Source organism: Heterodontus francisci, chromosome 6 (assembly GCF_036365525.1).
Source record: "Heterodontus francisci isolate sHetFra1 chromosome 6, sHetFra1.hap1, whole genome shotgun sequence".
NCBI lineage: Eukaryota > Metazoa > Chordata > Chondrichthyes > Heterodontiformes > Heterodontidae > Heterodontus > Heterodontus francisci.
This window is the reverse complement of record NC_090376.1, coordinates 46,412,257-46,439,490: the sequence shown is the minus strand read 5'-3', so window position 1 is coordinate 46,439,490 and position 27,234 is coordinate 46,412,257. Positions and strand designations below refer to the sequence as shown.

At 46.3% G+C, this 27,234-nt stretch overlaps 1 protein-coding gene across 1 annotated transcript in view; it reads right to left on the bottom strand.

Annotated features, from left to right (window-relative positions):
- atp8a2 (ATPase phospholipid transporting 8A2) overlaps positions 1-27,234 on the bottom strand; it is a 709,260-nt gene that overhangs the window by 598,148 nt on the left and 83,878 nt on the right. The window contains exon 2 of the mRNA XM_068032841.1: positions 14,438-14,576. Coding sequence (XP_067888942.1) covers positions 14,438-14,576 — 139 coding nt within the window. The remainder of the gene's footprint in view (positions 1-14,437; positions 14,577-27,234) is intronic.

Sequence of the window (27,234 nt, the reverse complement as noted above, 5' to 3'; positions counted from 1 at the left end):
GTTCAAATTAACATATCATAGAATCATAGAAAGTTTAAGGCACAGAAAGAGGCCACATGGCCCACCGTGGTCTGTACCTGGTCAAAAAACGATCTACTCATTCTAATCCCACCTTCCAGCATTTGGTCCGTAGCCCTGCAGATTACGGCACTTGAGGTACATATCCAGACTCTCTTTGAATGAGTTGAGGGTTTCTGCCTCAACTACCCTTTCAGGCAGTGAGTTCCAGGCCCCCACCACCCTCTGGGTGACAAAGCTTTTCCTCATCTCCCCTCTAATTTTTCTACCAATCACTTTAAATATATGCCCCCTAGTCTCTGATCTCTCTGCTAAGGTGAATAGGCCCTTCACCTCTACTCTATCCAGGCCCCTCAAAATTTTGTACATTTCAATCAGATCTCCCCTCAGCCTTCTCTGTTCCAAGGAGAACAACCCCAGCCTATCCAATCTTTCCTCATAGCTGCATTTTTCTAGTCCTGGCAACATCCTCGTAAATTTCCTCTGTACCCTCTCTAGTGCAATTACATACTTTCTGTAATGAGGTTACAAGAACTGCACACAGTACTCAAGTTGTGGCCTAACCAATGAGTTATATAGTTCCAGCATAACCTCCCTGCTCTTCTATTCTATACTTCAGCTAAAAAAGGAAAGGATTCCATATGCCCTCTTAACCACCTTATCGACCTGTCCTGCTACCTTCAGGGATCTGAGGACATTCACTTCCTCTACACTTCTCAGTATTTTCCCATATCACTCAATTAAGCAAATTTAAATCAGGGTAGAATTCTGAGCAGAGTTTAAAAGTCTTACATATCACATTGTTTCAGGACAGATGTTTCTGAAAATAAAAGAAAGCTAGTTACCAACCCAAAACTTGAAATTTACAAGCCGTCATAACTGCCCTCTGATTGTATTTACTTAAAAATTGTTGAGGTTTATTTCCTGAATTTGGACCGATTCTAATCCATTTAATATTTGCAAACCACAGACCCTGTCATTTTTAATCTTACAACAGTATTGTAATTAATTATAGGTAATCTCCTTTTATGTGAAGCAAACACAGCCATCTGCAAATCACTCAAAGGCACAGAACAGGTTAGCAATTACTCATCACAACTCAGCTCCAGACTTAAAACCAACAATGAGAAATACCATACAAAATCCAGTAGTTTTTAAAATAAACCAGAATTGCCATTGCAGCTATTTGCATCGGTATGTTCAAAATTAGTATTGTTTTTGGTTAGCCAGATAGCTGGCATGAAGAAACCCCTCACGGTGTACAACAGTCTCCAAACAGGAAATCCTCAGCACACAATGGCAGAACCAAAACATAGAAAACCCCCAAATGCACTGGTGCTTAACCAGCTAAAACTGCACAGTTTATCATTACATAACACTAGCAAGCTTCCCACTGTTTGTTCAGCTAAGATCACTTTGTCTATTCGGGCACTAGTTTGCAGGATTAATCAGAACTAAGTAAGAATGACAGACTCATAACTGCCCTCTGAAGTGGCCTATCAAGCCATTCAGTTGTATCAAGGAAATTAGGGGTAAGCAATACCAGTGACATTTGCATCCCAAAAATGAATACAAAAATTAATAAGCAGCTGGAATAAAGAAAAATAGCAATCCTGTCACCAACCAGGCAAATGAACAGAGGTTCACAGTCTCAGTCCCAAAAACAGACCAGTGCAGCCCTCCTCATTGTACCAAGATAGGATCAAGACAGTCGGTTTTAGTTTTAGAGATACAGCACTGAAACAGGCCCTTCGGCCCACCGAGTCTGTGCCGACCATTAACTAATTTATTTGTACTAATAATATGTGACATTTATACTAATCCTACACTAATCCCATATTCCTACCACATCCCCACCTGTCCCTATATTTCCCTACCACCTACCTATACTAGGGGCAATTTATAATGGCCAATTTACCTACCAACCTGCAAGTCTTTTGGCTTGTGGGAGGAAACCGGAGCACCCGGAGAAAACCCATGCAGACACAGGGAGAACTTGCAAACTCCACACAGGCAGTACCCAGAATTGAACCTGGGTCGCTGGAGCTGTGAGGCTGCGGTGCTAACCACTGCGCCACTGTGCCGCCCATGCCAGTTACTTCCAAAGAAGTCAGAACTAGAATAATAAGTTGTCCTAGGGCCTGTCTCCACTCTACCAACAGTTTAAAAAGTTTCTTCCCTCTAAGCTCAAGAATTGCAATGTTGAAGATTAGCATTCTCAATGATAGCAAAGCCCCATTTCTGGATCAAGTCTTTTGACTTTTAAGTCAAAAATAAGGCATTTGCCATAGTCAATTACAGCACAGAAGGAGGCCATTCAGTCATCGAGTCCATGCAGGCTCTCCACAAAGCTATGAAGTCAGACCCACTTCCCAGTTCCATTCCCGCAAGTCTATTCTCTCAGGTGGTCATCAAACTTCCTCTTGAAATCATTGACTGTCTTCGCTTCCACCACCCTTTTGGGCGAGTTCCAGATCATTACCACCCACTACCACCAGTAGGGAAATTAAAATCATTCTACAGCAATGAGCTGGAAGTGCTTTAATTAGGATTAGTAAAACTTGCGATCTAGTGCTAGTACAGTATCCAATACTTTGGAAATGCTCCAAGATGCAATGCTTGAACACTGTCAAAAGCCAACTGGTTTGTGGTATATCTTCACCATCCTGTTACATCATCTTTAATGGTCCACTTTGACATGACCGAATTTTAAACAATCCAGAGACCCAAACTGACTGTGAAACTATGTTGTACAGGTTTCACAAGGACACAAGATGTCATGTAAGAATTTCATGAGATTAGATTCTACCTCCATGAGAAAGTTGTGCCTAAATTTATTTCCCCCATTTCTGCTAAATTTCTGAAGTAGGTTTTGTCACAAAATAAAGTTGCAAGTATAATGTACAAGGCATAAGTCAGGAGTGTGATGGAATACTCTCCACTTGCCTGGATGGGTGCAGCTCCAACAACACTCAAGAAGCCTTACACCATCCAAGACAAAGCAGCCCATTTGATTGGCACCCCAACCACCACCTTCAACATTCACTCCCTTCACCATCGACGCACAGTGGTAGCAGTGTGTGTCATATACAAGATGCATGGCAGCAACTCACCAAGGCTCCTTCGACAGCACCTTCCAAACTGGTGACCTCTACCACCTAGAAGGACAAGGGCAGCAGATTGCATGGAAACACCACCACCTGCAGGTTTCCCTCCAAGCCACGCACCATCCTGACTTGGAACTATATTGCCATTCCTTCACTGTTGCTGGGTCAACTTCCTGGAACTCCCTTCCTAACACACTGTTGGTGTATCTACATTCCAAGGACTGCAGCAGTTCAAGAAGGCAGCTCACCACCACCTTCTCAAGGGCAATTAGGAATCGGCAACAGCCAGCGACACCCATATCCCATGAACGAATAAAAAAAATGTCAGCCGAGGATCGCAAAAAACTTGCATCTCCAAGTAGGGAATTCAATGCCTTTTTGTGTTCCAGCTATCACACAGATTTGTCGGACATCTCTTTGTAACCACTTTTTAAAAAATTCTTTCATGGGATGGGAGTATCATTGGCAAGGCCAGCATTTGTTGCCCATCCCTAATTGCACTTGTCTCGTCTTACCGAAGCTCACAGTGAATATTAACTATTGTTTTTCCAACACCCAAAATACCTGAAAGAATCGTGAATCCTGAGATTGTGAAAGATGCTATATAAATGCAAGCTATTTCTTTCTTTATTTCAAGAACTTATATTTCTTCAGTATAGGTACAAGTATTTCCACTCATTTTGTGGAAGATTCCAATCCATACTTGCCTCTGACTTCTCTTCAGTTGCCAGCATTATATTACATTATGAAGAAATGAAAATATTTCTTAATTCCCCATGAATATTTTTTTTCTAGTTCCCCATTTTTCTTAACCAAAGTCCATGTTCAGGAAGTGCAGCACAAAGATCTATTACATTTGTTGTAAAGTGAAAGTACAGTGACTGCTGGACAAGTCACCAATGATTGCTATGAAATCCTACATAAAATTATAAAATGTTGCCAATCAGTCCAAACACTCACCTTGTATTCTGGCCTTGTGAAGTATGGAGTACCTACAATCATAACATTACAGTCCAATGAAAATAAATGTGAGCCACAATTAATACAAAACCAACATTAATTTAGTCACTCCAGATTTACCAACAGAGAAATAAAGTTAATTATGATATGGGCTGTGAATTGGTTCTCAAGTGCTAGACAGAGTGTACTCCAAACGAAACAGACTCTGAATGGCAAGATGTGAACACTGGTGTTCCCCAAGGATCGATACTAAAGCTACAGCTTTTCACCACTGCCACCACCTTTATTTAAATAGTGTCATGCAGACCCCCACCTGCCAAGAATGAGGCATATTAATTTTGTCATCTGAACATTAATTTTAAATTGTTGCTGCAGTGAAGAAAGGACTTGTGAAAAAAAATCACCAGACACTTGGCTGGAAGGACATTTGCATACTAACAGACAGTGCTTGTGGAGACAAATGCCTATTCCCTGATCCATTTAACCCACAATGGACTTTGATCACCAGACATTGAATGTGTAAGGAAGCGCATTCTAGGCCCAGCTAAGATGATACAATCCACAGAGCCAGGACAGGTTAAACCAGCTGGTCACATGACTAACTGGCTGGTCCAGGTTTTTTTGAACTGGCCACAGGACAGTTTGAATTCAGAAGGCTGTTTGAACTGGAAGCTGGAGCAAGGAAGCCTCTCTGCTACCAGACTCAGCAGAGAAAAGACTCAGACCTCGAAACAAGTTGAAGTGTGCAGTGGGCCCCAACGAATTGCAAGTCTGACTGGCAACCAAAGACTTCACAGCAAACTCTAAGGACAGTAAAATAGAAACCCATCTATTGTCTCTAACTTTTCCCCTTTATTCTTTTCTACTTTTCTGTCTCTATGTGCTTATCGCATATGCATGCTAGCGTGGCACATTGCATATTAGTAGTCGGTAAACGGATTAGAGTTTAAGATGAATAAACGTCTACCTTTCTTGTTTAAATTCTAAGAAAACCTATCTGAATTGATTTCTTTGCCTTACAATTGGAGCAGTGAACAAGAATTCATTGAGTGGAAGCTAAAAACATAGCGTTTTTAAAATTAAATCCTGTTACGGTTAAAACAGGCAAGTGCTGAGAGGGAACCCCCGTACTCCTTCTCACCTGGTTGTAACAAAAGCATCTCGAACATGAAAAAATGTCCCAAGGCACTTCAGAGGAGCATTATGTAACAAAACACGGCATCGCACCACATCAGGTGATCTAGGGCAAATGACTGAAAGCTTAGTCAAAGAGGTAGCTTTTAAGGAGTGTCTTAAAGGAGGAAAGAGAGGCAAGGAGGCAGCAAGATTTAGCAAGAGGATTCCGGAACATGGGACATAGGCAACTGAAGGTACAGCTACCAAAATGCAGCGGTTAATATGGGGGATGCTCAAGAGACCAGAATTAGAGGAGCAGAGATATCTGAGAGTGTTGTGGGGCTGGAGGACATTACAGAGATAGGGATGGGTGAAGCCATTGAATAATTTGAATATAAGAACTGAAGAAATAGAAGCAGGGGTAGGCCATACAGACCCTCGAGCCTGCTCCACCAATTAATAAGATCAGGGCTGATCATCAACTTCAACTCCAGTTTTCCACCCGATCCTCATATCCCTCAATTTCATTAGAGTCCAACAATCTATTGATCTCAGCCTTGAATGTACTCTACGCCTGAGCATCCATAGCTCTCTGAGGTAGAGAATTCCAAAACAAGGATGAAAATTTTAAAATCATGATGCTGCTTAATCAGGAACCAATGGAGTTCAGCAAGCACAGGGATGATGGGTGAACAGGACTTTGTGCGAGTTAGGACATGGGCAGCAGAGTTTTGGATGATCTCAAGTTTACAGAGGGTAGAATATGGGAGGCTGGCTTGGAGTGCATTGAAAGAGTCACATTTATAAGCAGGATGAGGATTTCAGCAGCAGGTGAGCTGAGGCAGGGACAAAGTCGGCCAATATTAAAAGGTGGAAATAAGGTTTTCTTAGTTTTGGCATGGTTATGTGGTCAGAAGCTCACCTTGGGGTCAAATATGACATCAAAGTTACAGTCTGGGTCAGCCTCAGAAAATTGTCAGGGAGAGGAATGGGGTCAGTGGCTAGGGAGCAGAGTTTATGATGGGGACTGAAGGTAATGGCTTCAGTCTTCCCATTATTTAACTGGAAGAAATTTCTGCTCACCCAGCACTGGATGTCAGATAAGCAGTCTGACATTTTGGAGATGGTGGAGGGATCAAGAGAGGTAGAGCTGGATGTCATCAGCATACTGATGAAATTGATCTTGCGTTTTCAGATGATGTTGCCAAGCCACAGCATGCAAGTGAGAAACAGGAGGAGCCAAGGATATTTCCTTGGGAAGCATAAATAATAGTGCAGGACCAGGAAGAGAAGCTATTGCAGGTAATACTCTGGCTACAATTAGACAGATAAGAATGGAATCAGGCTTGTGCGGCCCCCACTTAGCTGGATAACAGTGGAAAGGTGTTGAAGGAGGATGGTGTGGTAAACCATGGCAAAGGCTGCAGACAGGTCAAGAAGGGATAGTTTACCTTTGTCACAGTTACACAGGATGTAATTTGTGACATTGATAAAAGACATTTCAGTACCATGGCAGGGGCAGAAACCTAATTGGAGGGATTCAAACATGGACTTCCAGGAAAGATGGCCGCCGATTTGGGCCACAACAATGCGTTCAAGGACTTTGGAGAAGAAAGGGAGATTAGAGGTGGGATGGCATGGTCAAGGGTTGGTTTGTTGAGGAGTGGGGTAATGATGGCAGATTTGAAGAGGGCAGTACCTGAGAAGAGACAGCCATTAACAACATCAGCTAACATAGGAGCCAGGGAGGGAAGTTAGGTGGTCAGCAGTTTGGCAGGAATAAGGTTCAGGGAGCAGGAGGTGGATTTTTTAAAAATTCTTTCATGGGATGTGGGTGTTGCTGGCAAGGCCAGCATTTGTTGCCCATTCCTAATTGCCCTGACAACTGTGTGGCTTGCTAGAAAGTTTAGAGTCAGCTACATTGCTGTGGTTCTGGAGTCACATGTAGGCCAGAACAGGTAAGGATAGCAGATTTCCTTCCCTAAAGGGCGTTAGTGAACAGGATGAGTTTTTTAATGACAATCGCTGATAGTTTCATGGCACCATTACTGAGATTAGCTTTCAATTCCAGATTTATATTAACTAATTGAATTTATTAATTAATTGAATTTAAATCCTACCAGCTGCCATAGAGTCATACAGCACAGAAACAGGCCCTTCGACCCATCGTGGGATTTGAACCAGTGCTCACACAGCATTAGTCTGGGCCATTGGATTAATAGTTTAGTAACATTGCCACCAGTTCTCCTGGGCAAGATGAGTTCAGAGAGCACATAAGGCGTATTTGGAGAGAAACTACAAAAACATATAATTTCAGGGCTAGGGCAGAGGGGAACCTTCAAGGCAGTTTGTCCCAGTGGGCTACAGGAAGGGTGGGATGTGGAAGAGGCAGCTGATCAGGTAGTCTCAATCTTAACGGCAAAAAAGTCCATGACCTCCTCGCACTTGTTGGAGGTGAGGGTGGAGGAGGCAGGGAAGAGAAGCTTAAGAAGACAGTTTGCAGTCGAGAAAAGAAGCCAGGGCTATCTTTGCATTCCAGGATGACCGTGAAATACTGAGCAGTTTTGGCAGATGAGAGCAAGAACCATTATGGTACATTATGTTATCCAGCGAAATCTGGCAGTGAATGGCTAAACCAGTTGTCTGTCATGTCTGTTCAAGGGACTTAAGGGGGCAGAGATATGGCCATACTGGGGGAACGGCCAGGGCGAGAGACAGAAAAATAGGGAGAAAGTAATAGTTTTAATGGAGGCTAAGGCAGGGAAGGTGGAGAAGGTGATGAGGTTGAGCAGATTGGTAGCTGCAGAAATATTGCGTGAGTGGAAGGCCAATGGCTGGACAGCTGGGATTTTGAAAGTGCAGTTGTAACTGAATTGGAAGAGGTTTTCTTTTCTCCCTGGAACAGACATAGAGGAAATAGGTTTGGGAGGGAAAAGGAGGATGTGGATGGAGAGCGATACAAGTAAGTGATCTGAGATGCCCTTATCTGTGATTGATACTACGGTTGTAACAAAACCATGTGAGATGGTGAGGTCAAGGGGGTAACTGTGAATGAGTTGGGGAGTGTACATGCAGGGAGAGATTAAGGGAGATTAGGAGAGAAGTGAACACAGAGGTAAAAAGATGATGAATTGAGATGAGGTAGAAATCGTCAAGAATAAGAGGTTTCTTGATGTACAGGCTGAGGGAGAAAAGAAATGAAGATAGCTCACTGAGAAAATTGGTTCTGGTACTTGAGTGGGAGGTAGAGAACAAGGAATTTAAATGAGAGGTGAGCAGGATGGAACAAGGTGAGATGCTCAATATTCATTATCGACTTACGTGAAGGAATAGAGAGCTGTATGTCCAAATTTTCCGATTTCTAAATTAGGATGCACAATATGTTGCATGGATGGGAGCAGGAAGTTGCAAAGGGGCCACAGACAGATGAAGTGAGAGGGCAAAACTATGGCAGATGGAGTTCAATGTGAGGAAGTGTGAAGTCATCCAGTTTGGATCAAACTTAAGACAAAACAGAATATTTTCTTAATAGTTAGAGACTAAGAACTGTGGAAGAACTCTGGGATTTGGGTGCCCAAGTATAAAAATTACTGAAAGCTTGCGCACAGGTACAAAAGGTAATGAAAATGTTTTATGCAATGTTAGTCTTGATCTCAAGGAGGCTGGCATACAAAGGGGATGAAGTTATGCTTCAACTGCACAGAGCCATAGTCAGACGTCATCCGAGATGCTATGTTCAGTTTTTGGGCCACCCCTCAAGAAAGATATACTGGCCTCAAGATTGAAACATATAGTGCAGATTCAACAGAATGATACCAAGGCTTAAAGGGTTAAACTATAGCTATTGTATTCAATATTATATTCCCTTGAGCATACGAGATTGAGGGGTGATATAATCAAGGCATTTAAAATGTTTAAACGATTTGGGACGGCAGATACAGAGGTACTATTTTCTCTGGCGGGGGGGATCCAAAACATGAGGGTTTAATTAAAAATTTAAGAGCTAGGCCATTGAGGAGTGAAATCAGGAAACACTTTTTGATACAAAGGGTAGTGGAAATCTGGAATACTCTTCACCAAAAGGCTGTAGATGCTGGGCAATTGAAATCTCCACGGCGGAGGTCGATCGATTTTATTCGAGATATGGATCAAATGCAGCTAAATGGGAACAAAGTACAGAATAACCCTGTTCTAATTGAATAGCAAAATGGGCAAGAGAGGTTAGATGACCTGCTCTTGTGGCTATTTTCCTATATAATTTAGGCAAGAGTAGAACTTTACATCAGGTTGATGGCTTGTATTGATTTTTTTTCAGCAGTATTAAAAATGTTCCATCCATTGCTGATTCCCAAGTGCTAGGTTATTTATAATCCTGTCTTTTATCTATCTAATGCAACTATATTATTTACTGCAAAACTTAATTGTTAGATGAATTTCCAAGATATTCCTGAACTAGTATTGTTGCTTTGAGTAGCAGCAATTGCTCAGCTACAGTAGTTGCATTTCAGTTGGCTTTCAATGAATCAGCACCAGCAAGCATGAAACCTCTAATACAATCTAGCAACAACTGTTACCTGTGACAGTTCTGTTGGTCCAACAACTGCACAATAGGGTGTCACTGATCTGATGAAACAGTGGGGTCATTCTGATGCATGCTCTGCAAATTACTGTCTCACAGCAAAGACCACGGCCTCTTGTTTGGTTATATTTAAAACTGCCTCTGCCTAATGTGCGTGTATTTAAGGTAAAAGCGTTTTTAATTTTTGTGCAATGTTAGTGGGACCAGTATTTATTTTCGCTTTCATCACAGCATTACAAAAACATATAGTTCTCAAAAGAGAACAAAATCTCAAGAATTGGCATGGACTCAATGGGCCAAATGGCCTCCTTCTGAGCCATAACAACTCCTTGATTCAACAATGAACTTCTTCAGATCCACCTCAGCACTATCTCAAGCCTCCTGTTTGGTTGCTGCATCAGGATTTCTTTTGAGGAGCATAAATGTTGGCAACACGGCCATCTCAATAGTAAATATTGTTTTTCCTTGCATTGTGTATCATTTCTGGACCTGCTCTCGTGTCTCTTCCAATGCTGTACACTGACCATCCAATAGGAATGGACGAGAATCCATGGGTTGCCTTATCTGCTGACTTTAACCTCGCTGTACTCTGTAATCTCTCCTAGTGAATAGCCAACCAACATAGGAAATTTCCCATATTAGGAACTGCAGATGTAACTCGGCTCACTTGCGAGCACAATCACCCTGACTAGTATTCTGCTTTCCAATGATCCAGTGACATTAAGCTGCCTTTATATTACATTAAGGCCACTGTTAGTAACACCAAATTTGTTGGTTTTCATTAAGGCTGGAAGACCCAGTAAAAGTAGATCTTCCTGGCCACACCTTTAGTGAGTCTCAGCAAGTTTATAGGGTTAGAACTGATTGTGCGAGACTGGTTTGTTGAGGGCGACAATACGGGCATTGTTCCGAGCGCAATATAGCAATTTCTGATTCTCCAGTGTAGAAGCACTGCAGCCTTAACTTTGGACCCTTTTAATAAAGTATTTTCTGTAGAAACAAGGGCACGGTATATAGGAAACGATACTGAAATTATAAAGTTGTTACAAAACATATCTGGATGTTCAGCTAATACTACGCTTATCTACGCACAATAAAAACTACTTGTGCTGAAAAATTAAAGCCACTTTATCTAATGAATATACTAGAACTTCCTGAATATAGACACTGTTGCAAAGCAAAGATACAAAGTAACTAATGCTTTGAAAAATGAAAAATTGAGCCAATTTTCTAATCTTTCTAACGTGACAGCAGTTCTTTAAAAAAAAGATATAAATCAAATGTTGAAAACTTGATTTCAGAATCAAGCATGCTGGATGGGCGGCACAGTGGCGCAGTGGTTAGCACCGCAGCCTCACAACTCCAGGGACCCGGGTTCGATTCCGGGTACTGCCTGTGTGGAGTTTGCAAGTTCTCCCTGTGTCTGCGTGGGTTTTCTCCGGGTGCTCCGGTTTCCTCCCACAGGTTGATAGGTAAATTGGCCATTATAAATTGTCACTAGTATAGGTAGGTGGTAGGGAAATATAGGGACAGGTGGGGATGTTTGGTAGGAATATGGGATTAGTGTAGGATTAGTATAAATGGGTGGTTGATGTTCGGCACAGACTCGGTGGGCTGAAGGGCCTGTTTCAGTGCTGTATCTCTAATCTAATCTAATAATCTAAGGATAGGCAATAGCAACCGCTGACAAGGATTCAGCAACGTTCCTTTATTTTTAAAATAATTTCTAGTCAACCATGCAATTCCAAAGAATCTACTTAAGATGTATAATGCACAGTAACTACTGCAGAAATAAAGTGATTACACTGCAGCGCCCATAATGTGATTATCTCTCAAATTCAACTTAATCAGAAGAGATTGCATCAAAACTCCCATTTCCTAAACCATTAGTTTTTCTTATACCATCAATGGCACAGCCAACTTCACAGCTCATTTCCTCACTAAAACTCCTTCAAGCTAGTTCCACTTAATTTTATGACTATCTCCGATTGCTCCAACAAATTGCTTAGTACAAGCTTTTTATATAGATGTCTTCAGTAATGTTTCTGGTAATGCAACAGATCTATGGGTTTTTTCCATTATTTACATCGCTATTGATTTGATGGACTCAATCCTATTTTATTACAAAGTACTTGCTCCATTCTAGTTGATTTTGTTCCGTTAAAACATGTTTATTATAAACATATTGACGAATTTTACTAAACAATTGCAGAACATTTCCTTGCATAATGATGTTGCTAGCATAAATCACATAAAGACAAAGATCATGGCAGTTGGCACCTTTGCTCTGGTGCAACTAACAAAAAAAAATGAATTCCAAACAAACACAAGAAAATGGTGAATAAAAGATACTAGGAAAACAATTTCAAGGTTGTAATCTTATTTCCTACAGTTCAAATAATGGTTCTGCCTCATGGACTTTGTACTGATATGTTACTTGAATTGGATGTCAATGATGGCTTATTAGCAGCAATCTTGCCTCTGGTTGAAAAGGTTGTGAGCTCAAGTGTCAGTCCAGAGACTTGAGCACAAAATCCAGGCTGGTATTTCAGTACAATGTTGAGGAAGTGCTGCATTGTCGGAGGTGCTGTCTTTCGGAGGAGATGTTAAACTGAGGCCTAGTCTACCCTCTCAGGTAGATATAAAAGATCTCTTGGCATTAAGTGATCAGCAACTGGGCGGGGCGGTGGAGGGTGCTACTGGCCAATGTTTACTCCTCCACCATCACTAAAACATATTATCTGGTCATTATCACATTGCTGTTGGTGGGACCTTGCTATGCATAAATTGGTCACCATATCTTTTTGCATTACAACAGTGACTACTCTTCAGAAGTACTTTATTGGCTGGAGACATGCTCAGGTCGTGAAAAGCACTAAATAACTGCAATTCTTCCTTTCTTGCTTTTGATCAACTAACAGCCCTGTAATCTTTCCCAGATACCCAGCATTATAGGAATACTATATAATATATTAGAATTAGAATTAGAATTTTACAGCGCAGTACAGGCCCTTCGGCCCTCGATGTTGCGCCGATCATCTGACCTACACTATTCCATTTACATCCATATGTCTATCCAATGACCACTTAAATGCCCTTAAAGTTGGCGAGTCTACTACTGTTGCAGGCAGGGCTTTCCACGCCCCTACTACTCTCTGCGTAAAGAAACTACCTCTGACATCTGTCCTATATCTTTCACCCCTCAACTTAAAGCTATGTCCCCTCGTGATGCTGAGCAATTCTATGCAAGTGAATGAAGTTAAGCCATAAAGGCGAGGCTAAAGTGTGGTGAGTCGAAGAGACTTAGCAGTTGGCAGGAAAAAAGACAAAAGCACAAGGGGAGAGCCAACTGTGTAACAGCCCCGACAAACAAATTTTTCTGCAGCACCTGTGGAAGAGCCTGTCACTCTAGAATTGGCCTTTATAGCCACTCCAGGCGCTGCTCCACACACCACTGACCACCTCCAGGCGCTTACCCATTGTCTCTCAAGATAAGGAGGCCAAAGAAGAAAAAAAAAGATATAATGCAATACCTAGAAAGAGCATAGAAGGTATAATTTAGTCTTGGAGATTCATATTTCCCTGTCTTTTAGAATCCATTCCTAACATAATAACTTTAATAATTAACCTAAGTTATTATATTTGCTCTCTGAAGATATTTAAGTGCAGTTTCAGGAGCTTAAGCACTTGTTTAGCACTTCACAGGAACAAAATGTGCTAGCCTCTCCCTGAAGGAAATGAATCTGAACTTGGGATTCAGAGATCTGCAAGTGGAAATGACAATCAAAACCCCATTTGTTCTGACTCCTACTCCCAGAATTCATGTATTACGATCTAGTCATTTATCCCTTGAAAATGTTATCCGTGGCATCCCCAGGAAAAGACTGCAAGCAGGTAATAGTTGCAAATGTGTTCTCTACAGTTCAAAATCCCATTTCCACAGCAACTGTCAGAGCTGTTGCTCCTCCTGCCATCTTGATCTGAAACTCACCAAACAAAAAGCACTTTGGCTATCACAGTAAACCTAAACCAGTGGTTTTTGAAACTTTCACGTTTTGCATTCCCTTCAAATAGTGTCACACTCCTTAGGGTTTCCCTGCCCCAACGTCTAAAAGATACCATGAGCTGTCCAAAGGTAATTACTGCTGAAACTATCTTTTGAAATTAATTTACAGCAACAGAAATAACACACCAGTAAGTAAAAAAGAGAATCCTCAGAACAGGCTCACAGCATATTGTATGGTTAGACACAGAACCCAGTTCAAAAACCTACAGCCTAAATGGAACATAATTCTCTTTGCACACAAGTGCTGCAAGTTATAGCAGAATTGGCTGCATCCAAAAGCAAACACAAATTGATCTGAAACATCTAACTTTTTTGCTCAACAAACTTTACATTGAGTTTAATTTTGTATACCTTGAAGAAACACTGTTCTAGCGTAAAACATGAAATTAGGTTTCCTACAATCAATCCTACAAAGTCTTACTTCTTTCTATTAACACTGTATATTGGAATAAGGGGCACATTTAAAGTCAACATATAATTCAAACGCTACAATTCTGTGGAGAAAAAAATTAAACTTTCCCTTTCGATACATGACTGTAAACATCCTAACCCTCATGAATAGAAGTTTATAAGTTTACAAGATTTTCTTACCTGACATGGTTATCACAGAATTTAGTTATCTGAGGCAGGTTGATATTAATAACTCGGCTTGCTTGATCAGACTCTGTAGATGTAGTTCCAGACATTTCATCGTCAGCTTTCTCGTAGCCTGAGGACGAACAACCAGACCCTAGTGTTCAGACCAGAAAGAACCCAATCAGTAACCTGAAGAGAACAGAATTTATGTTTCACCGATGGCAGATGTTGAAAGTTTGATACAACAGCAGAGCTGGACTTGCAGTAAATTAAGCTGCTGAGAGCGGCACAACGCTCTGAAAACAATGACTGACAGGCATGCTTTGTTCAATGCACGTGGAGCACACACACATAGCTATCAGCAGCCTTTCAGGTTTACAAAATAAATAACCTTCAGAGCAAAAGGGCTATTATTACAAAAGAGATAATTTTGCTAGACCAATGGGAAAGCAGGCAATAATGGAAGTGCAAGCTGCACCAGTGAATTGTCAGTGTCACAGCTAGATAAATGGTCGCTTCGCAAGAGCATTTCTGACCAAGTACTTTTTTACTCAGTGAGTGTAATAAATTATGCAGGCTGATAAGGAACTTAAATGGACAACGAATGTAATATTCAGGATTTCCCCTCCCAGTATCTTGGGATCCACAGGCAGTAACCTTGCTGCAGCATACACCAATCAGCCCATGTGTCAGTGTTATACTGAGTTATGGGGCAGATTCAATAATCATTTCTATTGCATGTAATAACCTAATAGATAAGCAGCGACTACAGTAAACACATCTAGAATTCCTAGCAGTCAAGAGTTTTATCATTGCAACTGTAAATATTTATTCAAAATAATGCCTCAAGCAAAGCTAGTTTAGGAAGAACTAATAAAAAAAGGTACAGTAAACCCAGCCGTGTATCAACACATTACCCCATGACTAAAACTGTTCTCCCCACAAAATGACTTCTCAATCTCAGTTGAGCAGAAGAATTGAGAATGCAGGAAAAAGCTAAAGATAGTTAACCTGGGTGACTGTTACTCACTTCCCACTGAACAATATTATCAGCTCAGGCTAAGGGGGCAGTCTATCTATTCCTTTGACCAGGGATTGCTGATGGGCATTAGTGGAAGTGGAGAATCAAATTCTGTATTCTGTAATGTTGACGAGTAGGGAATTGGTTAGCAGTAGGGAACTGGTTAGAAGTAGGAGACAGAGGGAAGGAATAATGGGTATGAATGCCAGTTGACAGTATGCAGCTAACGGTATCTCCCAAGGATCTGCACTAGGACCTCAGTTTATCACTGGCTTAGATAAAGGAATAGAGAGCCATTGTCATTATTTTGCCACATGAACATTAAAACTTTAAATTGTGGCTGGGAAGAAAAGAGGGCCTATCACAAGGAATTGCCAAGCTCCTGACTGGAAAGACATTGGCTTAGTAACAGACAGTACTTGGAAAAGACAAAGGGACCACTCCCTGCTCCAATTTAATCCACAATGGACTTTTGCTTACCAGACATTGAAGCATTCCAGGTTAACTGCTAAGATGGCCGAATACACAAACAGACGTGGTCAGACCAGTTTAGTCACATGACTAACTGACTGTTGGAATTTTTTGAGTTTGAACTTGCCACAGAGCTAAAACTCAGAAAACTGTTTGCTCCTGGACTGGAAAAGACCTCTCTCCTGTCTGCTCTCATCTCACTCTCACCAGCTTCGGAAGCCATTGAATACATATGAACCCCAAGACAGAAAAGTCTCCTACAGTGGAAAAGGTCTAAGAATAATACTGGGCCCCAACGAAAAGGAAGACTACCTACAATCAAGGACCCTACAGCAAGCTCGAAGCACAGTAAAAAAAAAAACCCTCTTCAGAGATTGCCTCAAACCTCTCCATTTTATTTTTCTTAAAGCTAGTGGGCAGGTACAATATTAATATTGGCCTTGACTTCAAGGGAACTTGAATGCAGAGGGCTGGAGGTTTTGCCTCTGTAGTATGAAGCTCTGACTAGACATCATCTGTTGAGGCTAGGTCAATTGAAAAATTCAAAACTGAGAAATAGATTTTTGGTTGATAAAGCTATTAGAGATTCAGAACAAAAATGGGTAAATGGAGTTGAGGTACAGATCAACCATGATCCAATTGAATGGCCTACTGTTGTCCCTATGTTCTATTGTTGATTCAGGTCCTGAATGCTACAGAAACTACAACATGTTGGGATGTTTCAAACTTGATTTAAATTTATACCAAAGAGTCTGTAGCTAATGCTGAACCAGAATACTTCTGTGCATTTTCTACATATTTGTTCACCAAGTGCAGTTTCTGACCACCGGGTGCATTTACTTTGCTGAAAAATCAAATGAGCAAGAGAATTTTAATCTTCTAAAACTGAGTTTAATGCCACCATGTGTTTGTCTTCCTATGCACAGTACAGATCCAACAGGCTCAGACCAAAAACACACAAAAGCAGTTTATTCCCTGTTATGGATTTCCAAGATAAAACCACATGAATAAAAAATAAATAGAAATTAAATCATGGATCAGATGTGTTGCTTAGGTAGATAACATCCAGACAGATGCTGATAACTGATTACATTTTTGTACAAGAGTTCTAGTTGCCTTGTGGAGTATTCTTGAGATGACCAAGAAAAGGTTAGAAACACTGGTGAGGAAGGAAATGAGAGTGGACTCTCAGACAGCAATGGTGGCATGCAAGAGGCACTTGGTGGCAGGATTTGTCTACTTCCACCCCCAGGTCTTTATGTTCCTGTACTCCCTTTAAAATTGTACGATTTAGTTCATATTGCCTCTCCTCATTCTTCTACCAAAACCTATCATTTTACACTTCCCTACATGAAATTTCATTTGCCACGTGTCTGCCCATTTTACCAGTATGTCTACATCCTCCTAAAGTCTGTTACTATCATCCTCACTGTTAACTACATTTCCGAGTTTCGTATACATAGAAGAAAAGAAAATTTACGGCACAGGAGGAGGCCATTCAGCAAATCGTTCTGTGCGAGCCAAAAAAAGTGCTATCCAGCCTAATTCCACTTTCAACTCTTGGTCCAAAGCCTTGGAGGTTGCAGTACTTCAAGTGCATATCCAAGTATTTTTTAAATGTGAGGCGAGTTTCTGTCTCTACCACACTTTCAGCCAGTAAGTTCCACACCTCCACTACCCTCTGGGGGAAACATTCTCAGCACTCGTATCCTTCAGCCAATTAATTTTATGCCCCTGGTTATTGACCTCCCTGCTGACGGAAATAGGCCCTTGCAATCCACTGTATCTAAGCCCTCAATTTTGTAAAGCTCAATAAAATCTCCCCTCAGCCTTCCCCGTTTGAAGGAAAACCAGCCTCTCCTTTCCACATAGCGAAAATTCTCCATTCCTGGCAACATCTGCATAAATCTCCGATGTACCCTCTTCTGTCTGAGCGCATCCTTCCCGTATTGCAGTAACCAGAATTAGAAATTATGTTCTGTATACCTCAAGTCCAAGTCATTAATATATCAAAAACAACAGTGGTCCTAATACTGCCCCTTGAGGAATGTCGCTATATACCAGGGTTGACCAACCTTTTCAAGCAGAGAGCCGCATTACGATTTTTTGCTCGGCCCAGGGGGCCCGTGGGCAAATTTCGAAAGATAAAGGCATTAAAAATTTATCTTACTAATAAGAAAAACAACTAATGTGCATTTTTGCACAGAAGCTTTAAATAAGATGACTAATATATTGACTTACTTTCTCGTCACCATACTGAAAACTGATTCAGTGACAAATCTGGCATTGTTTTTGCTTGCATACGTAGTCAGCTTTTGCCCGCACATTTGAGGTAGCGATGCAGAGTATTCTGGATAGATATCCATCTGTCAGGAGTGATCTTGATCTCACCCTCTGTTCCCCACTGTGTTGTTCCCCCCTTTCTATATCGTCCTCGCTCTCTGTGTTCATCCCCTCTGTCCCCCCTCTCTCAGTCACCCCCGCGTCTCTCTCTCTCTCGCTGATCACCCTCTCGCTGTTTCCCCCTCTCTCTCTGTTTCCCACCCCCTCTCTGCTCCCTCCCGCCTCTCTCTCTCTCGCTGTTTCTCCCCCCTCTCTCTCTCTCACTGTTTACCCCCTCTCTCTGTCGCTGTACCCCTCTCTCTCTCACTGTTATTCCCCTCTCGCTGTTCCCCCCACTCTCTCTCGCTGTTTCGCCCCTCCCGCTCTCTCTCTCGCTGTTCCCCCCCTCTCTGTTTTCCCCCCACTGTCATTTGCTATTCCACCTCTCTCTCTCGCTGTTCCCCCCTCTTGCTCTTGCTGTACCCTCCCTCGCTCTCGCTGTTCCCCCCTCTCGATCTCGCTGTTGCCTCCTCTCGCTCTCTCGCTATTCCCCCCTCTCTCGGTTCCCACTCCCTCTCTCTTGCTGTTTGCCCCCTTGTCGCTCTCACTGTTCCACCCCTCCCTCTCTCACTGTTCCACCCCTCCCTCTCTCACTGTTCCACCCCTCCCTCTCTCACTGTTCCACCCCTCCCTCTCTCTCACTGTTCCACCCCACTCTCTCTCTCACTGTTCCACCCCACTCTCTCTCTCACCATTACCCCCCTCGCTGCTTCACCCCTCTCCTTCACTGTTACCCCCATCTCTCGCTGATCCCCCAGTCCCGCTGTTCCCCCCTCTCCCTCCCTCGCTGTTTCCACCCCCGTGTCACTCGCTGTTCCCCCCTCCCTCTCGCTCCCTCGTTTTTCCCCCCCCCTCCTTTTTCCCCCTCTCTCTCTCGCTCCCTGTTTCCCCCTCCTCTCTCTCTCGCTCCCTGTTTCCCCCTCCTCTCTCTCTCGCTCCCTGTTTCCCCCTCCTCTCTCTCTCGCTCCCTGTTTCCCCCTCCTCTCTCTCGCTCCCCGTTTCCCCCTCCTCTCTCTTGCACCCTGTTGTCCCCCCCCTCTCTCTCTCCCTTTTCCCCCTCTCTCTCTCTCTCTCCCTTTTCCCCCTTTCTCTCTCCGTTACCCCTCTCTCTCTCCCGGTTACCCCTCTCTCTCTCGCCCCGTTACCCCTCTCTCTCTCGCCCCGTTACCCCTCTCTCTCTCTCTCCCTCCCTGTTCCCCCTCTCTCTCTCTCTCCCTCCCCCCTCTCTCTCTCTCTCCCTCCCCCCTCTGTCTCTCTCTCCCTCCCTGTTCCCCCTCTCTCTCTCTCTCCCTCCCTGTTCCCCCTCTCTCTCTCTCTCCCTCCCTGTTCCCCCTCTCTCTCTCTCTCCCTCCCTGTTCCCCCTCTCTCTCTCTCTCCCTGCTCCCCCTCTCTCTCTCTCTCCCTCTCTCCCTCCTTGTTCCCCCTCTCTCTCTCTCTCCCTCCCTGTTCCTCCTCTCTCTCTCTCTCCCTCCCTGTTTCCCCCTCCTCTCTCTCGCTCCTTGTTTCCCCCTCCTCTCTCTTGCTCCCTGTTGTCCCCCCCTCTCTCTCTCTCTCCCTTTTCCCCCTTTCTCTCTCCGTTACACCTCTCTCTCTTGCCCCGTTCCCCCTCTCTCTCTCCCTCCCTGTTCCCTCTCTCTCTCCCTCCCTGTTCCCCCTCTCTCTCTCGCTCCCTGTTCCCCCTCTCTCTCTCGCTCCCTCCCGGTTCCCCCTCTCTCTCTCTCTCCCTCCCTGTTCCCCCTCTCTCTCTCTCTCCCTCCCTGTTCCCCCTCTCTCTCTCTCTCCCTCCCTGTTCCCCCTCTCTCTCTCTCTCCCTCCCTGTTCCCCCTCTCTCTCTCTCTCCCTCTCTCCCTCCCTGTTCCCCCTCTCCCTCCCTGTTCCCCCTCTCCCTCCCTGTTCCCCCTCTCTCTCCCTCCCTGTTCCCCCTCCTCTCTCTCTCCCTCCCTGTTTCCCCCTCCTCTCTCTTGCTCCCTGTTGTCCCCCCCTCTCTCTCTCTCTCCCTTTTCCCCCTCTCTCTCTCTCTCCCTTTTCCCCCTTTCTCTCTCCGTTACACCTCTCTCTCTCCGTTACCCCTCTCTCTCTTGCCCCGTTACCCCTCTCTCTCTAACTCCCTGTTCCCCCTCTCTCTCTCCCTCCCTGTTCCCCCTCTCTCTCTCTCTCCCTCCCTGTTCCCCCTCTCTCTCTCTCTCCATCCCTGTTCCCCCTCTCTCTCTCTCTCCCTCCCTGTTCCCCCCCTCTCTCTCTCTCCCTCCCTGTTCCCCCTCTCTCTCTCTCTCCCTCCCTGTTCCCCCTCTCTCTCTCTCTCCCTCCCTGTTCCCCCTCTCTCTCTCTCTCCCTCCCTGTTCCCCCTCTCTCTCTCTCTCCCTCCCTGTTCCCCCTCTCTCTCTCTCTCCCTCCCTGTTCCCCCTCTCTCTCTCTCTCCCTCCCTGTTCCCCCTCTCTCTCTCTCCCTCCCTGTTCCCCCTCTCCCTCCCTGTTCCCCCTCTCTCCCTCCCTGTTCCCCCTCCCCCTCTCTCTCTCCCTCCCTGTTCCCCCTCTCTCCCTCCCTGTTCCCACTCTCTCTCCCTCTCTCTCCCTCCCTGTTCCCCCTCTCTCTCCCTCCCTGTTCCCCCTCTCTCTCCCTCCCTGTTCCCCCTCTCTCTCCCTCCCTTCCTCCCTGTTCCCCCTCTCTCTCTCTCCCTTCCTCCCTGTTCCCCCTCTCTCTCTCTCTCTCTCCTTCCCTGTTCCCCCTCTCTCTCTCTCTCCCTCCCTGTTCCCCCTCTCTCTCTCTCTCTCCCTCCCTGCTCCCCCTCTCTCTCTCCCTCCCTGTTCCCCCTCTCTCTCTCCCTCCCTCCCTGCTCCCCCTCTCTCTCTCTCTCTCCCTTCCTCCCTGTTCCCCCTCTCTCTCTCTCTCCCTCCCTGTTCCCCCTCTCTCTCTCTCTCCCTCCCTGTTCCCCCCCTCTCTCTCTCCCTTCCTCCCTGTTCCCCCTCTCTCTCCCTCCCTGTTCCCCCCCTCTCTCTCTCTCCCTCCCTGTTCCCCCCCCTCTCTCTCTCTCCCTCCCTGTTCCCCCCCCTCTCTCTCTCTCCCTCCCTGTTCCCCCTCTCTCTCTCTCTCCCTCCCTGTTCCCCCTCTCTCTCTCTCTCCCTCCCTGTTCCCCCTCTCTCTCTCTCTCCCTCCCTGTTCCCCCTCTCTCTCTCTCTCCCTCCCTGTTCCCCCTCTCTCTCTCTCTCCCTCCCTGTTCCCCCTCTCTCTCTCTCTCCCTCCCTGTTCCCCCTCTCTCTCTCTCTCTCCCTCCCTGTTCCCCCTCTCTCTCTCTCTCCCTCCCTGTTCCCCCTCTCTCTCTCTCTCCCTCCCTGTTCCCCCTCTCTCTCTCTCTCCCTCCCTGTTCCCCCTCTCTCTCTCTCTCCCTCCCTGTTCCCCCTCTCTCTCTCCCTCCCTGTTCCCCCTCTCTCTCTCTCCCTCCCTGTTCCCCCTCTCTCTCTCTCCCTCCCTGTTCCCCCTCTCTCTCTCTCCCTCCCTGTTCCCCCTCTCCCTCCCTGTTCCCCCTCTCTCCCTCCCTGTTCCCCCTCCCCCTCTCTCTCTCCCTCCCTGTTCCCCCTCTCTCCCTCCCTGTTCCCACTCTCTCTCTCTCTCCCTCCCTGTTCCCCCTCTCTCTCTCTCTCTCCCTCCCTGTTCCCCCTCTCTCTCTCTCTCCCTCCCTGTTCCCCCTCTCTCTCTCTCTCCCTCCCCCCTCTCTCTCTCTCTCCCTCCCTGTTCCCCCTCTCTCTCTCTCTCCCTCCCTGTTCCCCCTCTCTCTCTCTCTCCCTCCCTGTTCCCCCTCTCTCTCTCTCTCCCTCCCTGTTCCCCCTCTCTCTCTCTCTCTCCCTCCCTGTTCCCCCTCTCTCTCTCTCTCCCTCCCTGTTCCCCCTCTCTCTCTCTCTCTCCCTGTTCCCCCTCCCCCTCCCCCTCTCCCTCCCTGTTCCCCCTCCCCCTCCCCCTCTCCCTCCCTGTTCCCCCTCTCCCTCTCTCTCTCCCTCCCTGTTCCCCCTCTCCCTCTCCCTCCCTGTTCCCCCTCTCCCTCTCCCTCCCTGTTCCCCCTCTCCCTCTCTCTCTCCCTCCCTGTTCCCCCTCTCTCTCTCTCTCCCTCCCTGTTCCCCCTCTCTCTCTCTCCCTGTTCCCCCTCCCCCTCTCTCTCTCTCCCTCCCTGTTCCCCCTCTCTCTCCCTCCCTGTTCCCCCTCTCTCTCTCTCTCCCTCCCTGTTCCCCCTCTCTCTCTCTCGCCCTCCCTGTTCCCCCTCTCTCTCTCTCGCCCTCCCTGTTCCCCCTCTCTCTCTCTCGCCCTCCCTGTTCCCCCTCTCTCTCTCTCGCCCTCCCTGTTCCCCCTCTCTCTCTCTCTCCCTCCCTGTTCCCCCTCTCTCTCTCTCTCCCTCCCTGTTCCCCCTCTCTCTCTCTCTCTCCCTCCCTGTTCCCCCCTTTCTCTCTCTCTCCCTCCCTGTTCCCCCCTTTCTCTCTCCCTCCCTCCCTGTTCCCCCTATCTCTCTCTCTCCCTCCCTGTTCCCCCTCTCTCTCTCTCTCCCTGTTCCCCCTCTCTCTCTCTCTCCCTGTTCCCCCTCTCTCTCTCTCTCCTTCCCTGTTCCCCCTCTCTCTCGCCCTCCCTGTTCCCCCTCTCTCTCTCTCTCTCCCTCCTTGTTCCCCCTCTCTCTCTCTCTCCCTCCCTGTTCCCCCCTTTCTCTCTCCCTCCCTCCCTGTTCCCCCTCTCTCTCTCCCTCCCTCCCTGTTCCCCCTCTCTCTCTCTCTCCCTCCCTGTTCCCCCTCTCTCTCTCTCCCTCCCTGTTCCCCCCTCTCTCTCTCTCCCTCCCTGTTCCCCCCTTTCTCTCTCCCCCCCTCCCTGTTCCCCCCTCTCTCTCTCCCTCCCTCCCTGTTCCCCCCTCTCTCTCTCTCCCTCCCTGTTCCCCCCTCTCTCTCTCTCCTTCCCTGTTCCCCCCTCTCTCTCTCTCCTTCCCTGTTCCCCCCCCTCTCTCTCTCTCTCCTTCCCTGTTCCCCCTCTCTCTCTCCCTCCTTCCCTGTTCCCCCTCTCTCTCTCCCTCCCTGTTCCCCCCTCTCTCTCTCTCCCTCCCTGTTCCCCCCTCTCTCTCTCTCCCTCCCTGTTCCCCCCTCTCTCTCCCTCCCTGTTCCCCCCTCTCTCTCTCTCCCTCCCTGTTCCCCCCTCTCTCTCTCTCCCTCCCTGTTCCCCCCTCTCTCTCTCTCCCTCCCTGTTCCCCCCTCTCTCTCTCTCCCTCCCTGTTCCCCCCTCTCTCTCTCTCCCTCCCTGTTCCCCCCTCACTCTCTCTCCCTGTTCCCCCCTCTCTCTCTCTCCCTCCCTGTTCCCCCCTCTCTCTCTCTCCCTCCCTGTTCCCCCCTCTCTCTCTCTCCCTCCCTGTTCCCCCCGCTCTCTCTCTCCCTCCCTGTTCCCCCCTCTCTCTCTCTCCCTCCCTGTTCCCCCCTCTCTCTCTCTCCCTCCCTGTTTCCCCCTCTCTCTCTCTCTCCCTCCCTGTTCCCCCCTCTCTCTCTCTCTCCCTCCCTGTTCCCCCCTCTCTCTCTCTCTCCCTCCCTGTTCCCCCCTCTCTCTCTCTCTCCCTGTTCCCCCCTCTCTCTCTCTCCCTCCCTGTTCCCCCCTCTCTCTCTCTCCCTCCCGGTTCCCCCCTCTCTCTCTCTCTCCCTGTTCCCCCCTCTCTCTCTCTCTCCCTGTTCCCCCCTCTCTCTCTCTCCCTCCCTGTTCCCCCCTCTCTCTCTCTCTCTCCCTGTTCCCCCCTCTCTCTCTCTCCCTGTTTCCCCCTCTCTCTCTCTCTCTCTCCCTCCCTGTTCCCCCCTCTCTCTCTCTCCCTCCCTGTTCCCCCCTCTCTCTCTCTCCCTGTTCCCCCCTCTCTCTCTCTCCCTCCCTGTTCCCCCCCCTCTCTCTCTCTCTCCCTGTTCCCCCCTCTCTCTCTCTCCCTCCCTGTTCCCCCCTCTCTCTCTCTCCCTCTCTGTCCCCCCCCCCTCTCTCTCCCTCCCTCGCTGTTCTCCCCTCTCTCTCTCCCTCGCTGTTACCTCCTTCTCGCTGTTCCCCCCTTCTCTCTCGCTGTTAGCCCCTCTCTCTCTCTCGCTGTTAGCTCCCTCTCTCACTGTTCCCCCCCCTCTCTCTCGCTGTTAGTCCCCTCTCTCTCTCACTGCTCCCCCCTCGCTCTCTCTCTTGCTGTTACTCCCCTCGCTGTTCACCCCCTCTCGCTCACTCGCTGTTCCCTCCTCTCTCTCTCGCTGTTCCCCCCTCTCTCTCCCTCGATGCTTTCCCCCTCTCCCCCTCTCAATGTTTCCCACCAGTCCCTCTCTCTGTTTCCCCCCCCCCGTTTCCCCCCTCTCCCTCTGTTTCCCCCCTCTCTCCATTTCCCCCTCTCTGGTTTCCCCATTTTCCCTATCTCTCTCTCTGCTTCACTCTCTCTCTGTGTTTTCCTCCCATCTCTCTATTTTCCCCTCCTCTCTCTCCCTGTTCCCACCCCTCGTGCTCTCTCTCTCTTCCTCTCTCTGACAGTTACACTAAGCGGGAGCGCTCAGCACAGCAGTTTTGTGGTTGTTCAATTTATTTAAAAACATACGCTGAATTTCACAGCTGCTGAAGCAGGAACATGCTTCCCAACATTGGACAGGTTCGGGTTTTTCCAGCAGTCTTTTAAAAAAGTCGGAAAACCCCAAATCTGTCCGATGTTGGGAAGTGCATTCCTGCTTCAGCAGCTGTTAACTGTGAAACTGACTTGCGCTGTTTTTTTAAAAGGCTACTCTGCAAGAAGCTGACAATGGGGAATTTCCCATCTCCATTTACGGAGCCCTGGTGCGAATGAGGAACGGCCCCGAGTACAGTTTACACCCGCACACCAAATGGAAACCTTTGGCAGGCCGGATCCTGGCACACGGGCCGTATGTTGGACAACCCTGCTATATACTTTCCTCCAGTCTGAAAAACAACTGCTCACCGCTACTCTCTGCTTTTTGTCCCTTAGCTAATTTTGCATCCATGCTCTCACAGTCCCTTTAATCCCATGTGCTTTAATTTTGCTAATGAGTCTATTATGTGTACTTCTGAAAGTCCATGTACACAACATCAACCTTCTCCATTACTTCATGATGGAATGAATAAGAAGATACTGCATTCTAATCTGACTGGGATTAGAAATTTCTTCTAGCTGCCCACCAAAGACTCTTAAACTGATGCTCATCATGCAACTGATTTTTGCGGAAGTGCAGTTGGTCTTAGTGGAAGTGTGGCAGCAGCCTGTTTCTCGACAGAACCAAGGAGAAAATCTGCAGCTCTGCACAGAGGTGGGCTGAGAGAGAGACAACTAATTCACAGCCTACAGAAAAGCACGTGCTTGCAAACATCTGCATCCAGGGACATAGCACAATGAGTGGGATCAGCATCCACAGGGGACATAGCAAAAGCAGCTCAGTTTCTAGCACAATGGAAATTAAAATAAACAAACACCAAAAATATGCCACCTAATCTTATCATCACAGTTTGATGGAAAGAGTTACGATGAGACAACAGCTTTCAGCCTCAAATGGATTTCAAACATCTTAGGATTTCTCATCCAAATGGCCCTCCCCAACTAAGAGCACAGAATGGCCAAAATGGGACTGTCACTGCTGTGGGAATGTAGACAGCCCCTTGCCCAACTACTTCCATTTTCTTTCTGAACAACTCCTCAGTAAAACATCTGGAGCAACATTTTTCCGATTTTCAAAAAACAGCTGGTAATTTTGAAAAAGATTTTAGTGCTGCCAATGAAAATGGCAACTGGACATGATTTTCCTGTAGCTGATTTCATGAAACATGAACTTAGTAGCAGGAATTACAGAAAAATAGGTCAATGACAACCCCATTACAATACTACAACAGAAGCAAAATACTGCAGATGCTGCCACTCAAATAAAAACAGAAAATGCTGGAAATACTTAACAGGTCTGGCAGCATCTGTCAGAAACAGAGAAACAGAGTTAACATTTCAGGTCTGTGACTTTATAACAGAACCCACTACAATTATGCTCCTTTCATAACTCTCAAAGTTCAATAATCCAGTTGTGGAGAGCAAACACTTCCACTTGACCTGCCCAAGCTCTGCACCTTCTCGATCCAAGCTCATCTCTTCTATGAAACTCATGTTATGCTCCCATAGCATCCTCCCGATTCAACTTCAAAACATTCAACTACATTCTGCATTCCCATAATCATCTTAAAATCATTTCATTTATCAGATTTTCTCTGTCTAAAATGATCCAAGTTTGCAATCAGCTTCTAGATCTCTGAAAGCTATACTATTGGATATAATTTGCCAGGGGTTAATCCTCTCACTGCACAGTGTCTTCCTTCACATCAAGATATCATAGCATTGTATTACAGCAGGCATTTGGGATCCTGGATACAGTAATAAGTTAAGCGTGCAACATTGCAGCAGCATATTACATCAGCCTACATATAGTAACAAGCTGAGAAGGAGTTTAGCGACAGGAAGAGAGAAATTATAATCCTTTAAAATAGGCTAAATATTTTAGATTTAGATTTAGATTAGATTAGATTAGATTAGATTAGATTAGAGATACAGCACTGAAACAGGCCCTTCGGCCCACCGAGTCTGTGCCGACCATCAACCACCCATTTATACTAATCCTACACTAATCCCATATTCCTACCAAACATCCCCACCTGTCCCTATATTTCCCTACCACCTACCTATACTAGTGACAATTTATAATGGCCAATTTACCTACCAACCTGCAAGTCTTTTGGCTTGTGGGAGGAAACCGGAGCACCCGGAGAAAACCCACGCAGACACAGGGAGAACTTGCAAACTCCACACAGGCAGTACCCAGAATCGAACCCGGGCCCCTGGAGCTGTGAGGCTGCGGTGCTAACCACTGCGTTTTGTTATAAGATAGCAAAAACAAAGTACAACCAGACATTTGTTATTTTCTAGAAA